Genomic DNA, 22207 nt, shown 5'->3' with positions numbered 1-22207 from the left:
CTCAACTGCCTCACTTATTTAATCAGAACAAACATATGTCTGCCCACTCTATAAGAGTTGTGAGCAACAACTGTGGCCACACCTGTATCTTGGAAAACTGCAAAGCACCACTTATGGTGTTACTGGTTCTGTAACTGTTTAAAAGGGAGGAAGTGTATAAAAGTTGCACATATGGAAGCAGACTGTGCCTTGTAAAAGGAAGAACTGTACCAATTCATCTGTCCAAACTTCCTTGTGAAGGACAAGGCTGCCTACTTCTCGGAGGATTCAAGTGAAAGCCCAATGACTACTTATCTGAAATCCCAGATGGGTGGGAAGAAGTTGGATTAGATGATCTTATTATCTATCCATTTCACTTCTAACATTTTCCAATGCCAAGGACAGATTAGAGCAGAATCTTCTCACAGGAAAGGAATACGTTTTTCCCTTTCGTACCTTTATCCTGACTTTTAAAAATATTCTGAGTTATTCAGAAATGGAAAAAAAAAATATGGTCAAAAGAGAAAGAACTTAAAATGATCACCTGAAGAAGTAAAAGTATAGTTGGTCATCTTTGTCACCTCATCTCTTCAATGTTTCTTGCCCTAGGGGCTTACTTACCTCTGGATGGCGGTACTTCTCTTGGATATGTATCAGTAGTCCCCAAACTTTTATGATGGCAGATCCCAATATAGAAAAAATGAGCATAAACTCAATGTGTCTATTTCTATATTTATAAATTATGTACATGTCCTATTCTAATATATTTTACATATTATACACACAAAAGGTTTAAAAGGAGACCATAAAAAATAAATGACATTTTCTTCCAGCACATCACTGTGTGTCCATAAGCTCCACCAGGCTGGAGTACGGTGGCCCAGTCATAGCTCACTGCCGCCCTGAACTCCTGGCTTCAAGCGATTCTCCTGACTCAGCCTCCCGAATGGCTGAGATTATAGGCATGAACCACCACACCCAGCTGATCAAGTCTTCTTGATTATACCTCTTATATCTGCTTCATATCGCTCAACCTCAAGGACAGAACTGAGACTCTCAACATGCTACTGAATAGTACAAGAAGACTTTTAAACTGGCCTTGCTCCACTTAGGGTTTTTAAATCTATCCTACACACTTGCAGGTAACTGTATCGCCTTCAGTGGCTCCCGATTCTCCACAAAGTCTAACTGCCTAAATGGCATTCAAGCAAGGTATATATAACATAATGGTTGTCATCTCACTAGCTATATCATCTTTGGCAATATAAATTTTCCTCAATTTTCTAATCTGGAACATGGGATCAGCAGTGTCTACTTCCTGTGTTTTTTAAGAGATTTAAATAAAATCATGGGTGTAAAGTTCACTTATACTGCCAGGCACATAATATATGCCCTATAGCTATTAGCTATTATTAGCATTACCTCTATTCTTATCTCTTATTACTCTGCTCAAAGCACTTAAAACACTATGCTAATGAGTCCTAAAAAGGAAACACATTAGAAATCACTTGAGGAGTCTTTCTTCCACCTGGAATACCCTTCCTTTCCTGGGAAACTCCTACTCATCCATCAAAGTCTAGCTCAAAAGTCTCTCCCATGGTCTATCCTACTCCTCCAGGCAGAACTAATGTCTTCCTCCACAATGTTCCCATAAGTTTTAGACACCTCTACCACACTATATAGCAAATCTTTGTTTACTTCTCCATCTCTAAAACTAGGACACAAACTGCAAAAAAGGGATAGACTGTGTTTCACTAATTATTCATTCAACAAACTCGGCCTCAGCAACTAGTGTTAAGACAAATCAAGCACCATGATAAAAAAAAAACAAAAACACAAATCTTTGCTCTTGGGAAGTATACAAAAGTATTCAATAGCTGTTTGTTGAATGAATGGATGAACATGATATTTAATTCCAGCATGACTGTAAAAAAATGTAAACCAAGCTTGGGAGGTGGCTCACATCTGAATCCCAGTTAGGAGACTCTGGAGGCTAAGGCAGGAGGATCACCTGAGGCCAGGAGTTCAAGACCAGCCTTGGGAAACAGCGGAGACCCTGTCTTTAAAAAAAAAAACGAAAAAAATTAGCAGGGTGCGGTGCTGTACGCCTGTAGTCCCAGCTATTCAGGAGGCTGAAGCAGGTGGATTGCTTGAGCCCAGAAGTTTGAGTCTGCAGTGAGCTACGATTGCACCTTGGCAACAGAGTGGAGACCCTATCCCTTAACCAAAAACAAAAAATTAAACCAGTGACCCAGAATCAAATGTTTCCATGATCTTAACAATATTACAGAGTCACAGTACAAACACATTTAATTTGAGTTTAGCTACATGTCTATGTTTACTTGGAAGGGATGGGGAGCCGAGAACAAAATCCTATTTTCCCTAACATCCTTCCCCTATTTCAACTGGACCATGGCCACATGGGAGTGTGAGGCCATAGCCTATAAGCAAAGAGGAACTTAAGTAAATTTCTGGCTTCTGAGCTTTATGGATGTGTCAGGTTTCAGTCTGCAATGTCAGTTCTTGGCATGCTCACGGCCGAAGAATGACCACACATGCCAAAGTTAAGCAGGCACGAAAATGAGGTTTATTGAGGAGAGAGAGATAGGATTATAGGGCAAGAGCAAAATATAGGTTTACAGAGCATGGTACATACGCCACAGATGATGACTGGACCCATTGTCGCAGAGAAGGGAGAGTCAAAGGAAGGGCAAAGAGAGAGGTTGGTTCTGGTCTGTGTCTTATTTTACAGTGCCTGGATAGGGACCTCCCTCGTGGTTCAGAGGTCACCATGGAACCACTTTGATTGGACAGTTGGGAGTCACATGACCTGAACCTTAATTATACATGTGGGTTCTAGGTCACTTTCTGGACTCTATGGTACCCATGCTGCTTGGCCCGTGGGCTAGAGAGTCCTCTGCATTCTTTTGCAGCTGGCACGCCAAGTTCTGATTGGCCGATTCATAGGGTATTCCCTCCTTCCCCAGGCATGGAGAATTAGGGTTGGGCAGGACCAAGATGGGGGCATCAGCACCCACTTTCGTCCCTAGGAGATTCGGAATCCCTTACTATCTACCTAACACATGCATTTCTTGGTGACTTGGGGATTTTCAAGGGTAATTAAAAAAAATCTTTCTCCCTATTGTCTGATTTGAGATCCTAACCCTCACATAAGGTGTAGTGCCCATGTAAGTACTGCAAAAGCAATTTCATGAATTGCCAGTAGACCAAGGGTACAAACAAACAAACAAAAAAATGAAATGAACGCTCTTATGAAACATAAGATGTCCTATTTAGAGAAAAACTCCCATCCTTACACTAATTTGCATGAGCCATAACCCACAAGAAACTTGCACTTCAATTGTTCCAGCACCAGGTGCTAAGCCTAGTGACTGTCCTCGGAGTTGGCAGTGACTAGGAAACTGAAGTGTGGCAGTGGAGGCCCTATGCAGGCTACACTGCCCTGTGTTCTTCTTCCTTAGTTCGAAAGCACATGCAGATTTGCAGAGAAATTGAAGCTTTATTCCTCAAAGGTTCATCACGCTCCCACTTTAGTTTTCAATTTACCCAGGTGTGATGTGAAAAGGCTCTTTATAATTTGAGAAAGTAACAAAATATGAAAATGAAGGAAGAAAGGCAAAAGCAAAAAAGCAGGGGGCTGCATGCACTTTCTATAGTCTTAGTTTAAAGTGCCACAATTTGATGTCCATTTACAGGAATTGAGAGCAATTGTAAGAAAGGTAAGATCTTAGGGAAATTGGGAGGAAAATTAGCATCTAAATTGGCTAATTTAAGGAAGTTACAAAATTGCTTTGATTTTACAGCAATGGTTCAGTTCCCAAAGTGTGGTTCCTGACACACCATATCAACATCTCCAGGAACCTTGTTAGAAATGCAAATTGGGGGGCTTAGGGTGGGGCCCGGCAAACTGCTTAAACAAGCCTTCCAGGTGATTCTGACCAGTGTTAAGGGGTTCCTCCTGAAGCCCTAGCACCATTCAAAGAGGAAGAACAACAAAAAGTGAGGCCTTAAATAAGATCAAGCAAACAAGCCAAAGAGATACAACTTCTTTCCCAAGAAAATCAAGATAGGGAGGGGCCTCTTCACTTGGAAACTGGCAAAGCCACTGGAGGGAGGGACAAAGGAGCTGCAGCAGGGACTCTTATGCCCAGTAAGAGAGCACTACATTTAGCAAGAGTATTCATTCCAGTTTAGGATTTTTAAAATATTTCTCCACTAACTGCCTTTTCTAATGCACATAAAGAGGCAGCTCCACCATGAGCTTCCTCATCTTAGTAATCCATTGAGGGAAAAATAAAGCAACAGTTTAATGTTAGCACATAATCGTTGAACAACAAAAAATACATACTTATAACTGAACTGACACAAACCCTGCTTATTAAGACAAAAATGACAATCATTCTTTCTATTTTTTTGGAAATTTAAACAAAGTGAATGACATGCAATCTAAGCATTTCACCTTTTTTAAGGTGGCTTCTTTATGTACTTCTGCAGGACAGCTGGAGCACAGGTTTGAACCCTGGTTGCTCCATCCTTTCATAGCTATGTGATCTTGGGGAAAATACCTCAAGTTTCTAAATTTTGAGTTTCATTTTCCCCAGCTGTAATGTGACACCAATATGACCTCCCTTAAAAAGAATACACTGTAAATATTGGCTGCTGGTACTGTAGACAGTAATATTAAGAATCCCTGGCAACATTTATAGTGTAACTGGTAAACATTTATACAGCACACCAGGCATTTTGCATCAGATCAACAGTATAAGTCTAGACCCATGCTTTCTTCTAATTCATTATTAAAGAGACAACCAAATTTATAAAGACTTTAATGGCATCATGAGTATGGTTAATACAGAGGAAAAATCAGAGATAAATTATGGAAGACTTTCAGGAGTGAGCTGATGACCAAGGCTTCAATGAATATCTATCTTGGTTGCTCCTTAGGAAGAGTGCTGTGCTGCTCAAAGGAAGGAAAGAAACATACACACACACACACACACACACACACTCACACAACCATATGTTATAGTCTGAATGTGTCCCCCAGAAAGCATGTATTATAAACTTAATCCCCAAAGCAACAGTATTAAGAGGTGGGACCTTTAAGAAGTGATTAGGCCATGAAGGCTTCACCTTCATGAATAGATTAATGCCATTTTCGTGGAGTGGGTTCTTTATAAAAGGATGGGTTTGACCCCCTCTTACCTTCTTTCTCGTCCTCTCTTTGACCTCCTGCCATGGAATGAAAGCAGCGAGAAGGCCCTTGTCAAGTCCTCCAGCTTGGACTTCTCAGCATTGAGAACTGTGAGCCAATAAATTTCTGTTCTTTATATATTACCCAATCTGTGGTATTCTGTTATAGCAGCACAAAACAGACGAAGATACCATATGTATATATCCTATCTGGAAGCAAATGAGAGCATTATGCCCTTGACAGCCAGATGGAATAACTATCAGTTCTTTTCATTTGTTTGGTAGATGATTTATTTCTGGCAACCCTTCATGAACTACTAGCACAGGTTAATAGCAGAGCACTCTACACCCATAGCTACAATACTAACAACAACAACAAAATCATGGCAATTCACTTTTCTGAAAATTATACTAAAACTACATCTTATTTATATCAATGGAGACGTCAACATCCAATATCAAGAGAATAATGAAGTTGTCTGACTTTTTCAAACTACTGACATCATTTAAAATTTAAGGAGGCACTTGCAGATCTTATGATCAGAGTGGTCTCCTGATTGCAATATTCCCTCTCCCCATATTACAATAGTACTAAGTAGAATTCATTAGCCCTCAAGGTTTTCTAACACTGATGATATAAGAAATTATATAAACGTATTTCTTTGTAGCTAAATGTCATAGGAAGCCTACCAACACAATTCTTTTTAACATTGGACAAAGTATAGCTTCTGGTGATTGGCTAAATGTCTCCTACTGCTTTTCTAAGGAACCATTCAAAACCACATTTTTCATGTTTGTTTTGTAGGATTTAAATCTGTTAAGTTATTTCAACCTCTCTGGAGATGAATGAGCTTTAAATTTTTAAGAAAAAAAATCTGTCACTAAGACATACTTCTGATAGTAGTAAACAATACAGCAACTCACTGTTATTGAGCCCTTACTACATGCCAAAAGCATGCTAAACTCTTTGCAGGCATGATCTCATTTAATCATCACAATAATCTCATAAAATAGATGTGATCATCATACCCATTTTCAGATTAGAAAACTGAGGTTCCAGAGTAGCCATAATTGGAATTGGCTTAATCCAAGATTTCAACCCTCTATACTATGTTGTCTCTTGAAAGGAAGCCCAATCACTGAAACTGATGAATATTAAAGTACAGAGATAGCCACTGGTAAATGTTACCATTATTCCATTTGAAGAACAATCTTGTTTCTATTAATAAATCGACACAGAAAAACAAGTAATAGTAACAGCCAATAAAGAGATAAGGCAGCTCTTCACATATTTATGTGAAATGGTGCAGACCAGTACTACTCCAGTGAAGGTTGGTGAACTGTTCATTACAGACCTGCAATAAGATAAAGAGCTTGGGCCAGAATCTAAAGCATCACATCACTAAGCACTATTTAGTTTTGCTGACTTGTGGCAAGATTTTCTGGATAAGGAAGCAGTGTCATGATTTACCTTATCTCCTCATGGACTGATAATGACCAGTTTGCTAACCAGCACTGGTTTATGGACCACATCTAAGCAGCACTGGTATAGATGACATATTGTTGAGCCAAAAAATAAAAAATAAAAGTCTTTATTGGCTGGGCCCAGTGGCTCATGACTGTAATCCTTCCACTTTGGGAAGCCAAGGTAGGAGGATCGCTTGAGATCAGGAGTTCAAAACCAGCCTGAGCAAGAGCGAGACCCCGTCTCTACAAAAAAATAGAAAAATTAGCTGGGCGTGGTGGTGAACGCCTGTAGTCCCAGCTACTCGGGAGGCTGAGGCAGGAAGATCGCTGGAGCCCAGGAGTCTGAGGGTGCAGTGAGCTATGACCCCACTGTACTCTAATTAGGGCGCCAGAGTGAGACTCTGTCTCAAAAATAACAACAACAATAAAAAGTCTTTATTGACTATTCTGCAAATGATCCCATTTGTCCAATAAGTCAATAAATAGATTAAATATGATAAATATAAATACAAATGATGCCACTGAAGGATGTACTCCAAACCATTTAGGGTGGTTATCTCTGGATAGGGGAGAATTTCCATTTTCTGCCATATCAATTCTGTATCTTAGCCAACAAGTTTTTTTATAACCATAAAGTTATATGAGTGAGATTTTTAAAAAAATAGAAAAAGTTTTATTTTCCTAGTTACTAAATTTTTAAAAATTAAAGTCCATACTTCATCTGAATTTTCTTCGCTTTTACTCAACGTCCTTTTCCTGTTCCAGAATCCCATCTAGGATACTGTATTACATTTAGTCCCCCTGTCCTCCTTAGGCTCCTCTTGGCTACGAAGTGTTTTGTAACCTAAAATTTATTACTATTGCTTTCAGAGCCAGAGTTTATAAAAGCGGTAATACACTCACATATTTTGAGCACTTCTGTGTGACAGTTTGTCCAACACTCTACTTGTCTCAGCAATGCTGAGGTAGGGACCATTATTATCACTATTTTAATGGCAAGTGAAGCAGGACGAGATCAAGTAATTTGCCCACAGTTAAACTGCCATGAAGTGGCTGAGCTAGGATTCAGACCCCAGCCGTCTGATTTCTGAGGCCATGATATTGTAACAGAGTAGTCACCCCTCCTCCCATAGCTATGGAAGGAAAATATCGAGAGTGGGAATATGTAACAGAGGGAATGGCCTGGGGAAAAAAAGGCAAAAATATTTTCTGTCTTTTTAAAACATCTTCCACTCCTCTTTGAGAACTAAAACTTGCAACCCTACCTCAGGCCAGTGGTTAGGAGGGGCAGGGTAAGTCTTTTGTTATTTGTGCTGAAGGAGATGGCTCAGCCCAGACCAGGTAAAGGGAAGTCCTGGGTGGAGGTAATGAGATTGTCTTCAGCGGGGTCATCAACTGTCTTTGAACAGCAATTGCCTGAAACTGAGAACCCATCTTTTGAAAGTTCTGCATTTCTGCTTATTATTAGGACAATGGCATTTCAGACAGGAGTCTCCATCCTCCTCCTTTGCTGGCAGGCAAAGTAATAAAACTCTTCTTTCCTCCTCCCCAAACCACATGTCCTAGTGGTCTTCTGATTTGGCCTTGTGGGCAAGTGCCAAGCTTTCAGTAACAATAGAAACTATCATGCTACATGAAACATATGTAAATCTAAGCAAGTGTGCTTATTTCAAGTGCTATACACTATTTGAAAATGGGGCATGACATTATGAGAATAACAGAAACATCCAACAGATGAATGGCCACAAAGATAATAAAAGTAAGTTTTATTGTGTTGTAAGTAAGTTTACAACGCTTACTGCATATTATTCCACGAGGCAATTCCCAGACCACTGGAGGAAATGAGATGCCTGACAGAAAAGAGCCTAACTGCAGGCGAGTAGAGTTCCCAGCTTCAAAGAAGATTATTTATCTGTAGATTAGGTATTTGGAGAATACAGATAGATGTGTGTAAGTAAAACTTTAAACTCTAGAAAAATACAGTTTCGAAATCTTTCAAATACAGACTTTTGGTGACACATTTGAGAGTTTCCATAAACACTATCAATACAATTGCAATAGAGGTTTAGTTAAAAATGAAGTGACCATTTGAAAAGGCACTCATTTACTTTCCTTTTTTGTAATACTGTACTCAGAAAACTTTTTTCTAAGGGACACAAAAACCCACAAATTCTCTTTTCTAAATTTTCAAAACCTACCAGCTTTCTCTGCGGCACTATTAGCAAAGGATGCCTCCCTTGTCTGTAATGATGAAAATAAAGATAAAAACTGGGGACAGCCAAGGAAATGAGAACAAATTAATCACAGCCCTGGGGTCGGCCAAAGAAAACAGTGCTGCTCAACCTGCACCTTCTAAAAAGGTGCTCTTTTTACCTACTTTTTTTTTTTTTTAAACCTACCTTTCCTCTAAGGACAGGGAACAGACAGAACTTAGTACCACAGCAATGATTCAACCTTTAGTTCGCTAGGTTCTGGACTTTCTGCTGGTGCTTGGGGATTATAATTGGACTGAACTGTACTTGAACAGTAGGCAATCAATATGAGCACAAGGATAAAGCCATCACTGATCCTCGAAAGAAAACTTTTGTGAGCTGCAATGAGGAGACATCAAAAGGCAACACACACAACCATTACAGACCTAAAACAAACTGACTTCCTCCTACTCCCTCTCCTAAGTAAATGCCGTTTAAAGGCTTAATTCCAATGTTAAAACATGCTAATTTCACAGCCAGACTAAAATTTGGATGTCTTCGGAAGTGAAAAACGTCTGACTTAAGATAAGCAGACACCTATTGTTCTATCTTAATTGCTGGAGGTCATTAGGAGGGACCTGTTTTTGCATGCCACACCTTCAGAACAATAAAAGCCAAGGGCAAAAGTCCACAGGTCTTCTACAGACCAACAGAGAAGGGAGTTAGAAATGACAGTCCAGGAACTGGGACACCGAGCACTTTAAGAATTACTGATGCTTGAGACGGAGGGAGAAAAAAAAAATTAAAATAAATAAATAAATAAATAAAAGAACTGGAACCTTTGTAAATATTCTGGTTACACCACATCAGCCGTTTTGCTGTGATGTCAAGAAGCCTGGAAGGTGTCACCTCCCCCATAGGGCCTCTACAGCCAACCTTGGAGTAGAAAAAAAGCACAAGGGATAAACTGGTAGAAACAGGTCCACAAGGAAAGCAAAAGTCCTCTGCAAACTGCAAGAATGAAAGCCCACACTCTGGATGACTGCAACAGCAAGACCCCAGAGCTTTCCCAGCAGCATCGCAGATTGTTCAGGAAAATGTGGATGTTTTCATGTTCTGCCCCTATCAGAGCCTTTCTCTAACCCTTCCTACACATTTTCATTCCTAAAACCCATATATCCTGGGTTTTTCCATGTGCAGACACAAACCTATACATGAAAAATTGAAAGTGTTCGTGTAACATTTGTTTGCTCTCCAGTACAATGTCTCCTTCTCAGCGTATAGAGCTCTTGGATTATAAACATCATTCTGGATAGCCAGGACCAGAGGCACATGATTCTCTTTAGGAAAAAACACAGACTTATTCTTCCCATAATAACTTGAACTATATATACTACAGAGATCTCTTGCTAAAATAGATACTGGATAAATTAAAAATAATTGTAATTATTGATGGGCTAAAAAAAAAAAACCCCAGTGGATATTAGACTTCTACTTCTGATAATAAATGTAGATACATACTACTATATGACCCTCCTGGTTGAAACTAAGATGCTAGATAAAATATTTTTAAAATATGATTTTAACCATATCACCAAGCTTTCACGTAAGTAAGGAATTTCAAAAGCCCAAAAGCAAGATAAAATCAGTACAAAATAGGTCAAATGATAATATGTGCTATGGACAGACATAAAGCAGAGGAAGGGAGATAGGAAGGGCCAGAGAGGTTGAGGTTTATAATCTTAAAGCATGGTCAAGAAAGGCCTCGTCGAGAAAAAAATTTCAAAAGGTCAGTAAAATCAAACCATATTCTCTGGTATCCATACAATTAAGCTTGAAATGAGTAACAAAAAAGTAACTGAAATAACTCTGTATATCTGGATATTTAAAAACATACTTTTAAACAGATCATGAGTTGTAAAAAAAAATCATAATGAAAACTAGAAAATACATAGAACTAAAAGATTAAGAATACTATATATAAAATGTATAGAATGCAGGTAAAGCCATACTTAGAGGAAATTTTATAACCTTCCACGTTTATATTAGGAAAGAAGAAAAATAAGAACTTAGAAAAGAAATAAGAATTTAAAAGGATGAGCAAATAAACACTCATAAAAAAGTAAGAAAGCCATGGTGGCATGAGCCTGTGGTCCCAGTTAATCGGGAGGCTGAGACAATAGGATCACTGGAGCCCAGGAATATGAGGTACTAGCACTATGATCGCTCCTGTGAATAGCCACTGCACTCCAGCCTGGGCAACAGAGTGAGACCCTGTCTCTAAGAAAAAAACAGCAACAATAACAACAACAACAAAAACAAAAAAAGAGTAAAAAGAAGAGAATGATAGAAAGATGAATTAATGAAACAGAAAACAAAATACAATACAGTAAATCAAGGAAGCAAAAATCTAGTACCTTGAAAGGGCTAATAACCATACCTCTGACAAAGTCAATCAAAGAAAAAAAGGGAGAAAATACACACAGACAATTGTTATTAATAGATAAGAGGCATAACTGAAGATACTGCAGAGATTAAAAAGAAAAAAGAAAAAGAGGATGCTATAAACAATTTTATGTCAGTAAATCATGAAATTTGACAATTTGGAAGAATGACAGATTGCTTCTTTTTCTTGATGAAAACACCAGACCCAGATGATTTTACAGATCAGTTCTACTAAACATGTATGGTCAGATCACATCAATCTTACATGAACTCATCCAGAGAACACAAAAAGAGGAAACAATCCTCAACTAATTTCAAACACTATTACTCTCAGTTCACAATGTAATTATATTAAAAGGAAAATAAAAATAATCTCACATTTAAAAAAATGTAAATACACACCCTTATATACCATAAGGGTCAAAGAAGAAACCATTATGAAGATTAAAAAATGTTTAGAACTTAATACTAATAAACTTTACATATCAAAACTTTGAGATGCAGAAGTGATACTTTAAGGGGAATTATAAATATTCGTGAAGAAGAACAGATGTCTTTGTTAAGAACAATGCTTATATTAGAAGAAATACATCAGAAATAATGATTATAGTGCAAACCTGTCTCTATAAAAAAACAGAACAATTAGCCAGGAGGCAGGAGGATGGCTTGAGCCCCAGCGTTTGAGGTTGTAGTGAGCTATGATGACACCACTACAGTCTAGCTGGGGAAACAGAGTGAGAATTTGTCTCAAAAAAAAAAAAAAAAAGAACAATTATGTTAGAAAAGAAATGTTGTTGCTTCTAATGTTGATGTTAAAAGAGAAAAGGTGCTTATGTTGGAAATGTTATATTTTAAAAGATGCTTATATTCTAAATGCTTATATTAGAAATAGCACTTATATTAGAAAATAAATCCATTGCCTTAAATGCTTATAGTAGAAAACAAGGATAAAAAATGAATGAGTTATGTTTCCAACTTAAGAAAATAGGTAAAGAATAGAATAAATTCAAAGAAAATTAAAAAATGATAGTAAAGATAAGGGCAGAAATTAACAAAATAGCTCTTTTCCTGCTGTGACAGTGGGTCCAGTTGTCATCTGTGGCATATGTGTCAAGCTCTGTAAACTTTTATCTTGCTCTTGCCCTATAATCCTATCTTTCTCTCCTCAACAAACCTCATTTCCATGCTTGCCTTAAAAAAAAGAAATCAACAAAATAGAGAGGAAAAACTAACAAGAATAGACAAACTCATTTTAAAATTCAGCAAGAAAAGGAGATAAGGCAAAAATAAATATTTTAAATTTAATACAGATCAGCCCTTATTTTTAAAATAAGGAAATACTGTCATCAATATTATATTAATGTATTTAAAAACTTATACAAAATGGATAACTTTCTAGAAAAATATAATTTATCAAAACTGACTCTAGAAGAAATAGAAAGTATAAGCGGGGTACAGTGGCTCGCACCTATAATCCCAGCTACTTAAGAGGCTGAGGTAGGAGGATCACTTGAGCTCAGCAGTAGTTCGAGGCCAGCCTGGGCAACACAGTGAGACCCTCTGTCTATTTAAAAAAAAATTTTTTTTAAAGAGAATAAAGAAATAGAAAGTATAAATAATCCTATAACTAAAAAAGAAAATGATTAACTGATCATTAGCAGTTAAAAAATTCTTCATGCAAATAAAATAATTAGATCTACATAAACTAAGTTTCAAACTCTTCTACAAAATAGAAAGAGAACCAATACTTTCCAACTTATTTTGTGAGGTTAGCATAACTTAGATATCAATCCAGACAAGGGCATTATCAGAAAGGAAAACCACAGGCCAGTTTTTACAAATAATTTAGAATATTTTTATAGTAAATATCTGCAAAATGAATACAATTCTATATATAAACATAAACACCATGCACACAAAATACAATGTTGAAGACAGATTTGATGCAAAGATAATTTAATATTAAGTATCACTCATCATATTAACAGAAAGATAATTTAATATTAAGTATCACTCATCATATTAACAGATTAAAGAAGAAAAAAACACAAAATACCAATAGATGCAGAAAGAAATAAAAGACAACTTTCAACCCTCTATTACTGATTAAATCTTCAAGCAAACAAGGAATACAAAAGATTGTATTTAACCTGACAAAGAGTATATATTATAAATTGAAAACAATCATCATCCTTCAAGGAAGGAGGAACTTAAAAGTATTCCCTTTTAAATAGAAAACAAGAAAAGAATGCCAATGCCACTTTTATTAGTTTTGTGCTCAAAATTCTGCTTACATCAAAGATATAAGACAAATAAATTAAGTCTATAGGGTTTATAAAGGAGAAAATAAAATTTTTATTTGTAAATAATAAATTTTTTTTATAAAAAATGAAGAAACTATTAATATTTGAAATAATAGACAAGTAAAGTGGCTGGATATAAGACCAATATGCAAAAATAAACCACATTTCTGTTTAACAGAAACAACTAGAAAACAATTTTAAAAGAGATCTCATGAATGTTAGTAACAAAAATTATATCAGGATATTAAACCTAACAAAAACATAGAAAATATGAAACTCTAAGATATTTTAAAACAACTGAATAAATGGAGAAATGCTCATATTCATGGGTGGGAAGAATAAATATCATATAGATGCCAATTCTACCCTAATTGATTTATAATTTCATGGGGTTTCAATCAAAATACCAATGAGTTTTTATTAGGAAAAATTTCAAACATATGCAAAAATAAAGAGAATAATATAATGAACCTCATGCACGCAACAATTATCAATTCATAGCCAATCTTATTTTATCTGTATCCTTACCTATTTCTTCCCTCCCCAAGATTATTTTGAAAAAAATCCCGGATGTCATAATGTCATCCATAAATACTTCAGTGTTTCAAGTGTGTATCTTTAAAAAATAAAGATTTGTTATACAAGCCCAAATACTACTATTGTAATTTTTTAAATTTACACCAATTCCAAGATTATTAAAAATCCAGCAAGTGTTCAAATGGCTCTGTATACTTGATATATGAGTGCATGATATATCAAAACTATAAAGAATACTATAAAACTATAGAAAAGCTTTAAAGAAAACAAGGGAATGAGTAATACTAAATTCAGAATTGTTGTTGTGTGGCAGTGGGATGAAGGGAGATTTGTCAGGCAAGAGACATATATGGGTTTCCAACACACTAGTAATGTTCTATTTCTTAACCTGAGTGGCTGATACCCAGGTGTTCATTTTGCTATTATTCTTTAAATTGTAAATAATCTTTTTCTGTACTCATTTGAAAGAAAGAAAGAAAGAAAAGAAAGGAAGGGAGGGAGGGAGGGAGGAAAAAGAAAAGAAAGGAATGGAAGGAACGAAGCAAGCAAGCAAGCAAGCAAGCTTGCTCTCCCAAACACACACACACACACACACACACACACACACACACCTGATAGCTGAACTCAAAACAAGGAAAAACTAAAGTACATCAACGAGTTATAAGCAAACAAGAAGTTTGGAATTGTCCCTTGGACAAATCTGATCATCAGAGGTTTAATCCAGACACTAGGCTTTGCTTGGATTTACCTTGACCACTCCCAATCTCAAAGAGGATGGAGTTGAAAGTGAGATTATTGCGGCATTAAGCCTGAAAACCAACCAAGGGCCAAAGACATACAAAGTAAAAACTATACTAAGCAGGAAAAATAACTAGAAATTCCTCCTACCTTGCATTATAGCTTGCTATGGACATGTAAATTTCAGTATAACCATGCAAAGCAGCCGACAGTGACTTGCACACTGTGAGTGCTCCATAACTGTTAGCTTCGGTTGTGACTATCTTTATTATTTCACCGTCCTTTTTATAGTCTACCTTTTTTCAATTATTACAAGATAATTAACCATATCATAAGGTGGTCTTCAAAAACCATCGTTAATGACTGCAAAACATTCCATGTATACAACTTAGTTAACAATTTACCAGTGGAATTTAGTTAAACATTCCCCACTGTTGTACACTTAGATTGTTTCCAGCTTTGTGAATTTCTAAAGAAGTTACAAATGACTTGCGCTCAACTTAATTTTGTGGTAATACTTGATTGGACACCCTAGGTAATTTTGAATGATCGCCATGTTAATTTGCACTATAAAGGAATTATTATTCCAAACAATTACGTGACTCATCAATAAATGTTTAATGAAGTCCTGGACTGGAGGGCATGGGAGATACATAGACAATGATTTCTAATATTAAAGTGCTTTCTAGTGAAACAGAAGCAAATTAGCAGTTATAAGTTTTTTATTTCTACATTGATTTTAAAAGAAAATATTTTTCTCAAGACTATGAAATTAAGTCAGTGACTTTATTTGATGTCATAAGAATCATTTTTATCCACAGGTAAATAAAAGTCATTAACTGGACTATAGTTTTCATTTTCCACATATCATCACTGAACAGAGGTAGAGAAAATTTAAAACAAAAGCTGTAAGCAAACACATGCAGCCTAGGGCTAGGAAATGTGATTTTAGGCTTTGTTACTTGTGCTTGGATAAAAAATAATGACACAATATAAAATCCACCTTATAAAGAGCTGACAATCTCTCTGTTTTACCTATTATATTTCCCTTTTTAATTCCACTATGAAACTCACTCCATTCTAAAAGTACATGGCACTTTCTCAGGATAATTCAAGATTTGCCCACTTGGAATCCATTCTGGTAGCAAGATTGGTGATTATGTATTTGAATGTCGAAAGACTTACTTAAATTGGCTGGGTGTGGTGGTTCACGCCTGTAATCCTAGCACTCTGGGAGGCCGAGGCGGGTGGATCGCTCGAGGTCAGGAGTTCGAGACCAGCCTGAGCAAGACCGATGAACCCCACTCCCCCTCCGCCCCCCCCCCCCCGCCCCCGTCACTACTAAAAATAGAAAGAAATTATCTGGCCAACTAAAATCTATATAGAAAAAATTAGCCGGGCATGGTGGCACATGCCTGTAGTCCCAGCTACTCGGGAGGCTGAGGTAGTAGGATCGCTGAAGCCCAGGAGTTTGAGGTTGCTGTGAGCTAGGCTGACGCCATGGCACTCACTCTAGCCTGGGCAATAGAGTGAGACTCTGTCTCAAAAAAAAAAAAAAAAAAAAGACTTACCTAAATCATAATGTAACAAAAAGGAGTTGAGATAGAAAGAAAACCAAAATTAAACAGATAACAATGACTAACATTTATTGACTATTTATTTTGTGCCAAGCCTACGATAATTGCTTTCACAAATCACCTCCTGGCCCTCTCACAAAGACAACAAGGTTATAAGTACTATTATTATGTCTATTTTATAGATGAAGAACTTGAGTCTTAGAGGTCACACAACTAATTAGTAACAAGGCTAGATGACTAACACCAAAGTCCTTGCTCCTAAATACTATGTTATCTTTCTTCCCATTCTGAGATATCAACAGGAGAGCATAGATATGCTGTCGGTAAATTAGGAAGTAACCCTAGACGACAAATAAAAATACCTTCCCATAATTGTCTCTAATCCCAACTTCTGCCTTCAAACTACTAAAACATAAATAGATGAATTAGACATACAATGTATTCCCTTTTCTTTACCTTAATTCTTAGTTGTTTGAATTGAAGTGAAAATAGGCAGCATGAATGAAATTTTAAAAGGGTCTGGCCAATCCACAAAGCAGACTCTAAAACCTAGAAAAGAGCTGACAATGTCTGGCTTCTAAACACAGTACATAACACAGGAGTAAACAAAGCAATGTAAATCGTTAGCAGTGAGATTTACCACCCTGTACTATACACTCCAACCCTCGTGTGTTTCAGAAGGACATGCCTTGCTCAAAAATTTCTCCAAAACCATTTCTTAATATATTTTGAGGTCCATGAAACTAATCAGGTTTTCAAGCACCTAAGAGGGCTTGCTGCAGTAGCTGCAAATTAGCTTCTCTAAAACATCAAGCAAATTACACTTGTACATATTCACCATGTTGTTTTTCTTGACCTTAAAGGCCACCACGTGAACTGCCTCCTGGGCATTGTGGTCCCTTGAAATGATCTTCGTGGAAAAAAAAAAACAAAAAAAAAAACTTGGTTATAGTTAATCAATTTAATTAACTCCTATTCAGAGACTAGAGTTACTATTCTCTCTCTCAGGTCCAACTATGATTCCTTCAATGAATGTAAAGTCTAAACAGATAAATGTTCTATCTTCTACTTAGAAGAATCCAAAAGTAAATCACTGCCACTGAAAAGCAGATGACCTGGGTTCTAGTCCTAGGTATGTCATAGTTAATTGTGTAACTCTGTCATTAAACCTTCCTGCATCATGTAAATGGTGGGTTGGACAAGAAATGTTTAAAGTCCCTCCCAGCTATAAAATTTTAATCCATAATTTAAATTGTTGTCACCTGCTATTCCAGATTAGATGAAAGAACATTAGATATAGACTCAGGTTCCACATTAGTGACAGCAGCACTTATAAGTTCTCTTTTAAAATCTATGGCACGACGTAGGGCCCTATCAAATTAAACTGGCATTTCTTCATGTTCCATCTGCTACCAAAATGTACTGTTTGTATTTCAGACAACACAGTGGTCAAAGAACAACAGATTTTCTTGGCACTTTCTGTACATATTGCATGTAGACCAGTATGGTGCTATCCCTAGAAAATATTGCAAATAATAGCTGTCAATTCTTAGCAACTGACAACACGTTATTAAAAACAAACACAATCTCTCATCTATAAGTTCCACCTCATAAAATGTGTCTTTTGAGTCTTTTGGTTCCCATATGTGTAGCTCTACAATATTTTTGCTGCAGAATACAAAGATTACATAGATCACTAACTAAAATCCACAGATAATCTCAAAATCTTCTGTTAGCCAATTGTTCAATCTCTTCCACTACTAAGCTTTTTGCCAGAGATACTGACAAATAACACAATCCACTGGTTTGAGTTTCATATACTTTTCCAGACACACTTGCTTTTCAATGGCCCATACAAACAAGAGATTCCCCTTGATTCTAAGTCTTTGAGAAGTTGATTAACAGGCATGAAATGTTCAGTCTCTCTACTGCTAGTTAATACATTCCTTTTAAATTGTTGTGTGGGGTTCCTTTTTATCCCTGATTTAAACCTATCTTTAACTACTTGCATAATTCCCAATTCCTCTCTGTCTTATAATTCTATGCTCTATTTCTCTGAACCTGGGTTTGATTATTATTTTTCTGTATTCTTTATTATATTACACTTTAATTCTTCAAGAACTCAATTGATAAATAGTGTTTGTGAACTTATTTTGAAAAAAAAATGAAAGCAAAGATGATTCCCCCCAAAACAGAGCAGCCAAAAGAAAATTCAAAAAGCTTGAAAATTTTATGAAGTGATTAATATAAACTGATGTCTTCTATTAAATTCAAAGACCCTTAGGATTGAGAGAATCCAAACTTCTTTAAGAAAACCAAAACCCAGAGAGAAGCTAAATGACTTGCCCAAAATGATACAACAAACTAAATACATTTATGGACTTATACATACAATTACAAATTATTACCAAGGATGGTTCTTTTCATAGTTGAGAATAGCCCCATGAAGTCTGTTCCCAAAACCTGTGCAAGTAGCCATGGTGGCAAAATCCCATATCTGAAGTCTTTCCTTTAGATCGAATTCTTGGGTAAATGCAATTGGTATCAGGGAAAATGGGAGAGAGTAAGAAAGGAAAATACCCCAGACTATGAGGTTCTAAGTTGGAAGGCTAAAAAATTACATATAATCAAAATGACTCTTGAAATCACTCACACACTTAAGTCACTTATAGAATCCAATACATGTCTTTATTCATTGGGAACACACCTATGTCTTAATGAGTCCAACACAGCTAGGCTTTCCTTTAGCAACAGAACAGACCAGTTTCTTCTGTTTATTATCAGATAAAGTAGCTGGCTGGAAGTAAAAGAATAGTATGTTCCAAAAATGCATATCTTTAAATACTGGACTAGCACTCAGTGAGGGTAAGAGGCTCACCCTTAAAGAGGCACTCAGGAAGCAAGCAGAAAACCAGAGTCTTGTCTCCCAGGCTATCCTTACTAAGGAGCCTACTCTCCCTGCATAGGACAGCTGGCCTCATGCAGTAAATGACTAATTTACCTGTCATTTCTCTCCCACTCCCTTCTTGATTTTACCCAGAAGTACAGGTGAATTTGTGGTAGTTAATGTGTACATGACCCAATGACACTGTATTGCCTTATTCCCATATTTGCTTACAGATGTAATGATCTAGGTTAGACACTGAATGTGCAAATATTGCAGGGGGAGGTAAAGTCTGGACACAGGGCAGGGCAGGTACAGTGAAGAGGCCTCAAGCAGCCTAAGTTCTACTGGGTGTGTGTAAGGGAAGAGGGTTTGAAGGAAATAGAGAGAAGGTCACTTCCAGTGGGACAGAATTAGTTCCAAAAATCATCTTCACTATGTTCATAATTTTTACTTGGATTGGATTTTATAGACATATTACAACACATTTCATTTGATTTTTAATCAATGTAGAGAGCCTATACACTCAAGCATACAACTAACCACATAACTACAGAGTTCAAACACTAGAAGAAATTCATCAAGAGAATATTTTTCAAATAAGGACTTGATCATGAGCAAATGACCTTAGAGCAGAGATAACCAAACCAGCAATTGGAAATGCATTTGCCAATTAGTGCTCCAGGCAGCAGAAAAACCAGACCGCCACCCCTCGAAGACCTGCCACAAAGAGCCATGTGGAAAAACTGCACAGAGAAATGGTGATTGTGAACAAGAGTACTGCCTTAGAATGAAAGGTTTTAGGCTGTGTTGGGCTCATTAAGAAAAGAAAGGTTACCCTCATTAGAAAGTTTACCTGGCTCTGATGAAATAATCACTTCTCTGCTAATACAACTTCCACATCAACTTAACATGTTCCTGTAAGTATAAATTATCTTAATTCCAGGCAGATAAAAATCTGTGTTTCCTGAACAGTGTTTAGCTTAACTCCATTATAATGGTCAGCCTAAAGGAAACTAAGTCCCTGAGCTTGCACATTGTTTGCTGTCCGTGGCCATGATGAGTTGGTCTGGATTGGCACACAGTGATACTGGATTCCCGCACAGGGTCCTCTCACAGGACTCCAGGCATTTTCACAACTTGACCACACAAAAGAACACTCACGCTGCTCCTGCCTTGCCCAAGGCAACTATGGTAATACCTTTTCCAGCAGCCCTTTCATATGATTGTATATAGACAAACACAGGTGTCTACATAACAATCTTTATGAACTTTGCATTGAATATACCAAAGAACAGCAGATATACCAACACACCATTCGTTGTCTCAGTCAGGAAAGCTACCCGAGAGACTACAAAAGAGGAGGAAAAAAAAACCCTAACGAACAAATATATGTTTATTAAACACTTCAGCAGCAAAACAAAATATTTGTATTACAGAAAAAGAATTATTTTTTAAACCACAAGACACGGAAAATAAAAATGACTAATCAACCTTAATTAGGTTTCCTTCATTAGCTTACAATGTAAATGGATTGAAACTACTACTCAAATATTCAAACCTTTATTTTACATGCAAGTGGTTCCCAGCAAATGATAAAGCAATATTCCCATGTGGGTGTGAAAGATGGCACTGGATACTGGCCCATTATAAAGGAGGAGTCAGATTCCACTAGTCACTGTTGGTTTAAGTGCCAGGCTTTTGGGGAGCTATTTTATAAAAGGAGGACTCACCCTAATAAATTAATAGTGAGCAGTGTAAATGTTTGAAATAGCCTGCACTCAATGAGGCTTTAGACCACTTGGTGTTCAGACTTTACAAAAGACTTCGTAAAAAAAAAAAAAAATTATGTTGTGATAATGGGATCATTTAAAAAGGATGATGATGATGATGTTAAGTGGGCAGGATCTACCAGGGCTGCCTGCCTCCCCGTGTAAACTGCCCAGCTGAAGGTGGTTAAGTTAAAGCCAGTGCTCTCCTTACTGAAGGTGTGGACGGGCAGTGGGGGAAGTCACCCGGTTTCCAGCTCCCTGTGGGTTTGACGGGACCAGGACTGGAACTGGGGACTGGCTTGTGAGAAGCCCCGGGTAGCTCAGCCAGGGCTCGAGCTGTCCCTCACTACGTTCCTCCAACGCAGACACCAAGTTAGAAACACAACTCCACGAGCACAATGACAAGACGGCACACAAAAGGAGCCAGGCAGCCGCTCCCATCCTTACCTTTGACTTGACTTTCATACTCGGCTATGATCTCTTTGTCCTTTTTGAATCTGCTCGGGGTGGACATTATCCAGCTGTTCCGGGTTTGCTTTCAATGGGCAAGTTCTGTTCAGTGGTCACAAACCGGTCTCCTTGGCGAGGCAGAGAGTTGTACTCCCACACGCCGGGAACCCTGAGGCAGCACCGACAGGAGGGAAGGGAGGAGGGAGAGAAGGAGGAGAAAGAGGAGGAGGAGGAAGACGAAGAGGAGGAGGAAAAAAGGAGCGAGTAGAGAACTAGATTAACCCGGGCGCTGGCACCATACTCTCGGGCTTGAGCCGCCGTCGCTGATCCAGAGGGGAGCCCGGAGGTCGGGGCCCCGAGAGGCCGGACGCGCAGGCAAACTCCAGCAAGCGGGTGGCGGGGGGCGTCTCCCTGCCCACCTCGCCGGGGGCCGGCCACTTCCTCTACGACCGCTGGGCGGACGTGGGGCTCACGCCGGCGCTCCGCACCATTGTTAGAGACCCGCACCTGGCGCCCGGGGCAGGGCCAGCTGAGGAGGGCAGGCGCTGGGGAACGCGCCCAGCTCGGGCGCCACGACCCTCCCTTCCTGCCTCCAGCCGCCGGCTCCGGCGCTCAATGGTCCCGCCCGGGCTGGGGATGCTGCTGCCAC

The 22207-nt window shown here is 37.9% G+C and overlaps 1 protein-coding gene across 2 annotated transcripts in view; it reads right to left on the bottom strand.

Moving 5' to 3' along the window:
* Positions 1-21622, bottom strand: part of SRGAP1 (SLIT-ROBO Rho GTPase activating protein 1) — a 253270-nt gene extending 231648 nt beyond the window's left edge. For both annotated transcript variants that reach the window (XM_069489992.1, XM_069489993.1), the window contains exon 1: positions 21556-21622. In XM_069489992.1, the coding sequence (XP_069346093.1) occupies positions 21556-21622 (67 nt within the window). The remainder of the gene's footprint in view (positions 1-21555) is intronic.
* Between the last annotated feature and the right edge of the window lie 585 nt (positions 21623-22207).

The sequence above is a fragment of the Eulemur rufifrons genome, chromosome 16 (assembly GCF_041146395.1).
Source record: "Eulemur rufifrons isolate Redbay chromosome 16, OSU_ERuf_1, whole genome shotgun sequence".
Lineage (NCBI taxonomy): Eukaryota > Metazoa > Chordata > Mammalia > Primates > Lemuridae > Eulemur > Eulemur rufifrons.
Note: the sequence above shows the minus strand (reverse complement) of the source record. Positions and strands in the feature narration are given on the sequence as shown.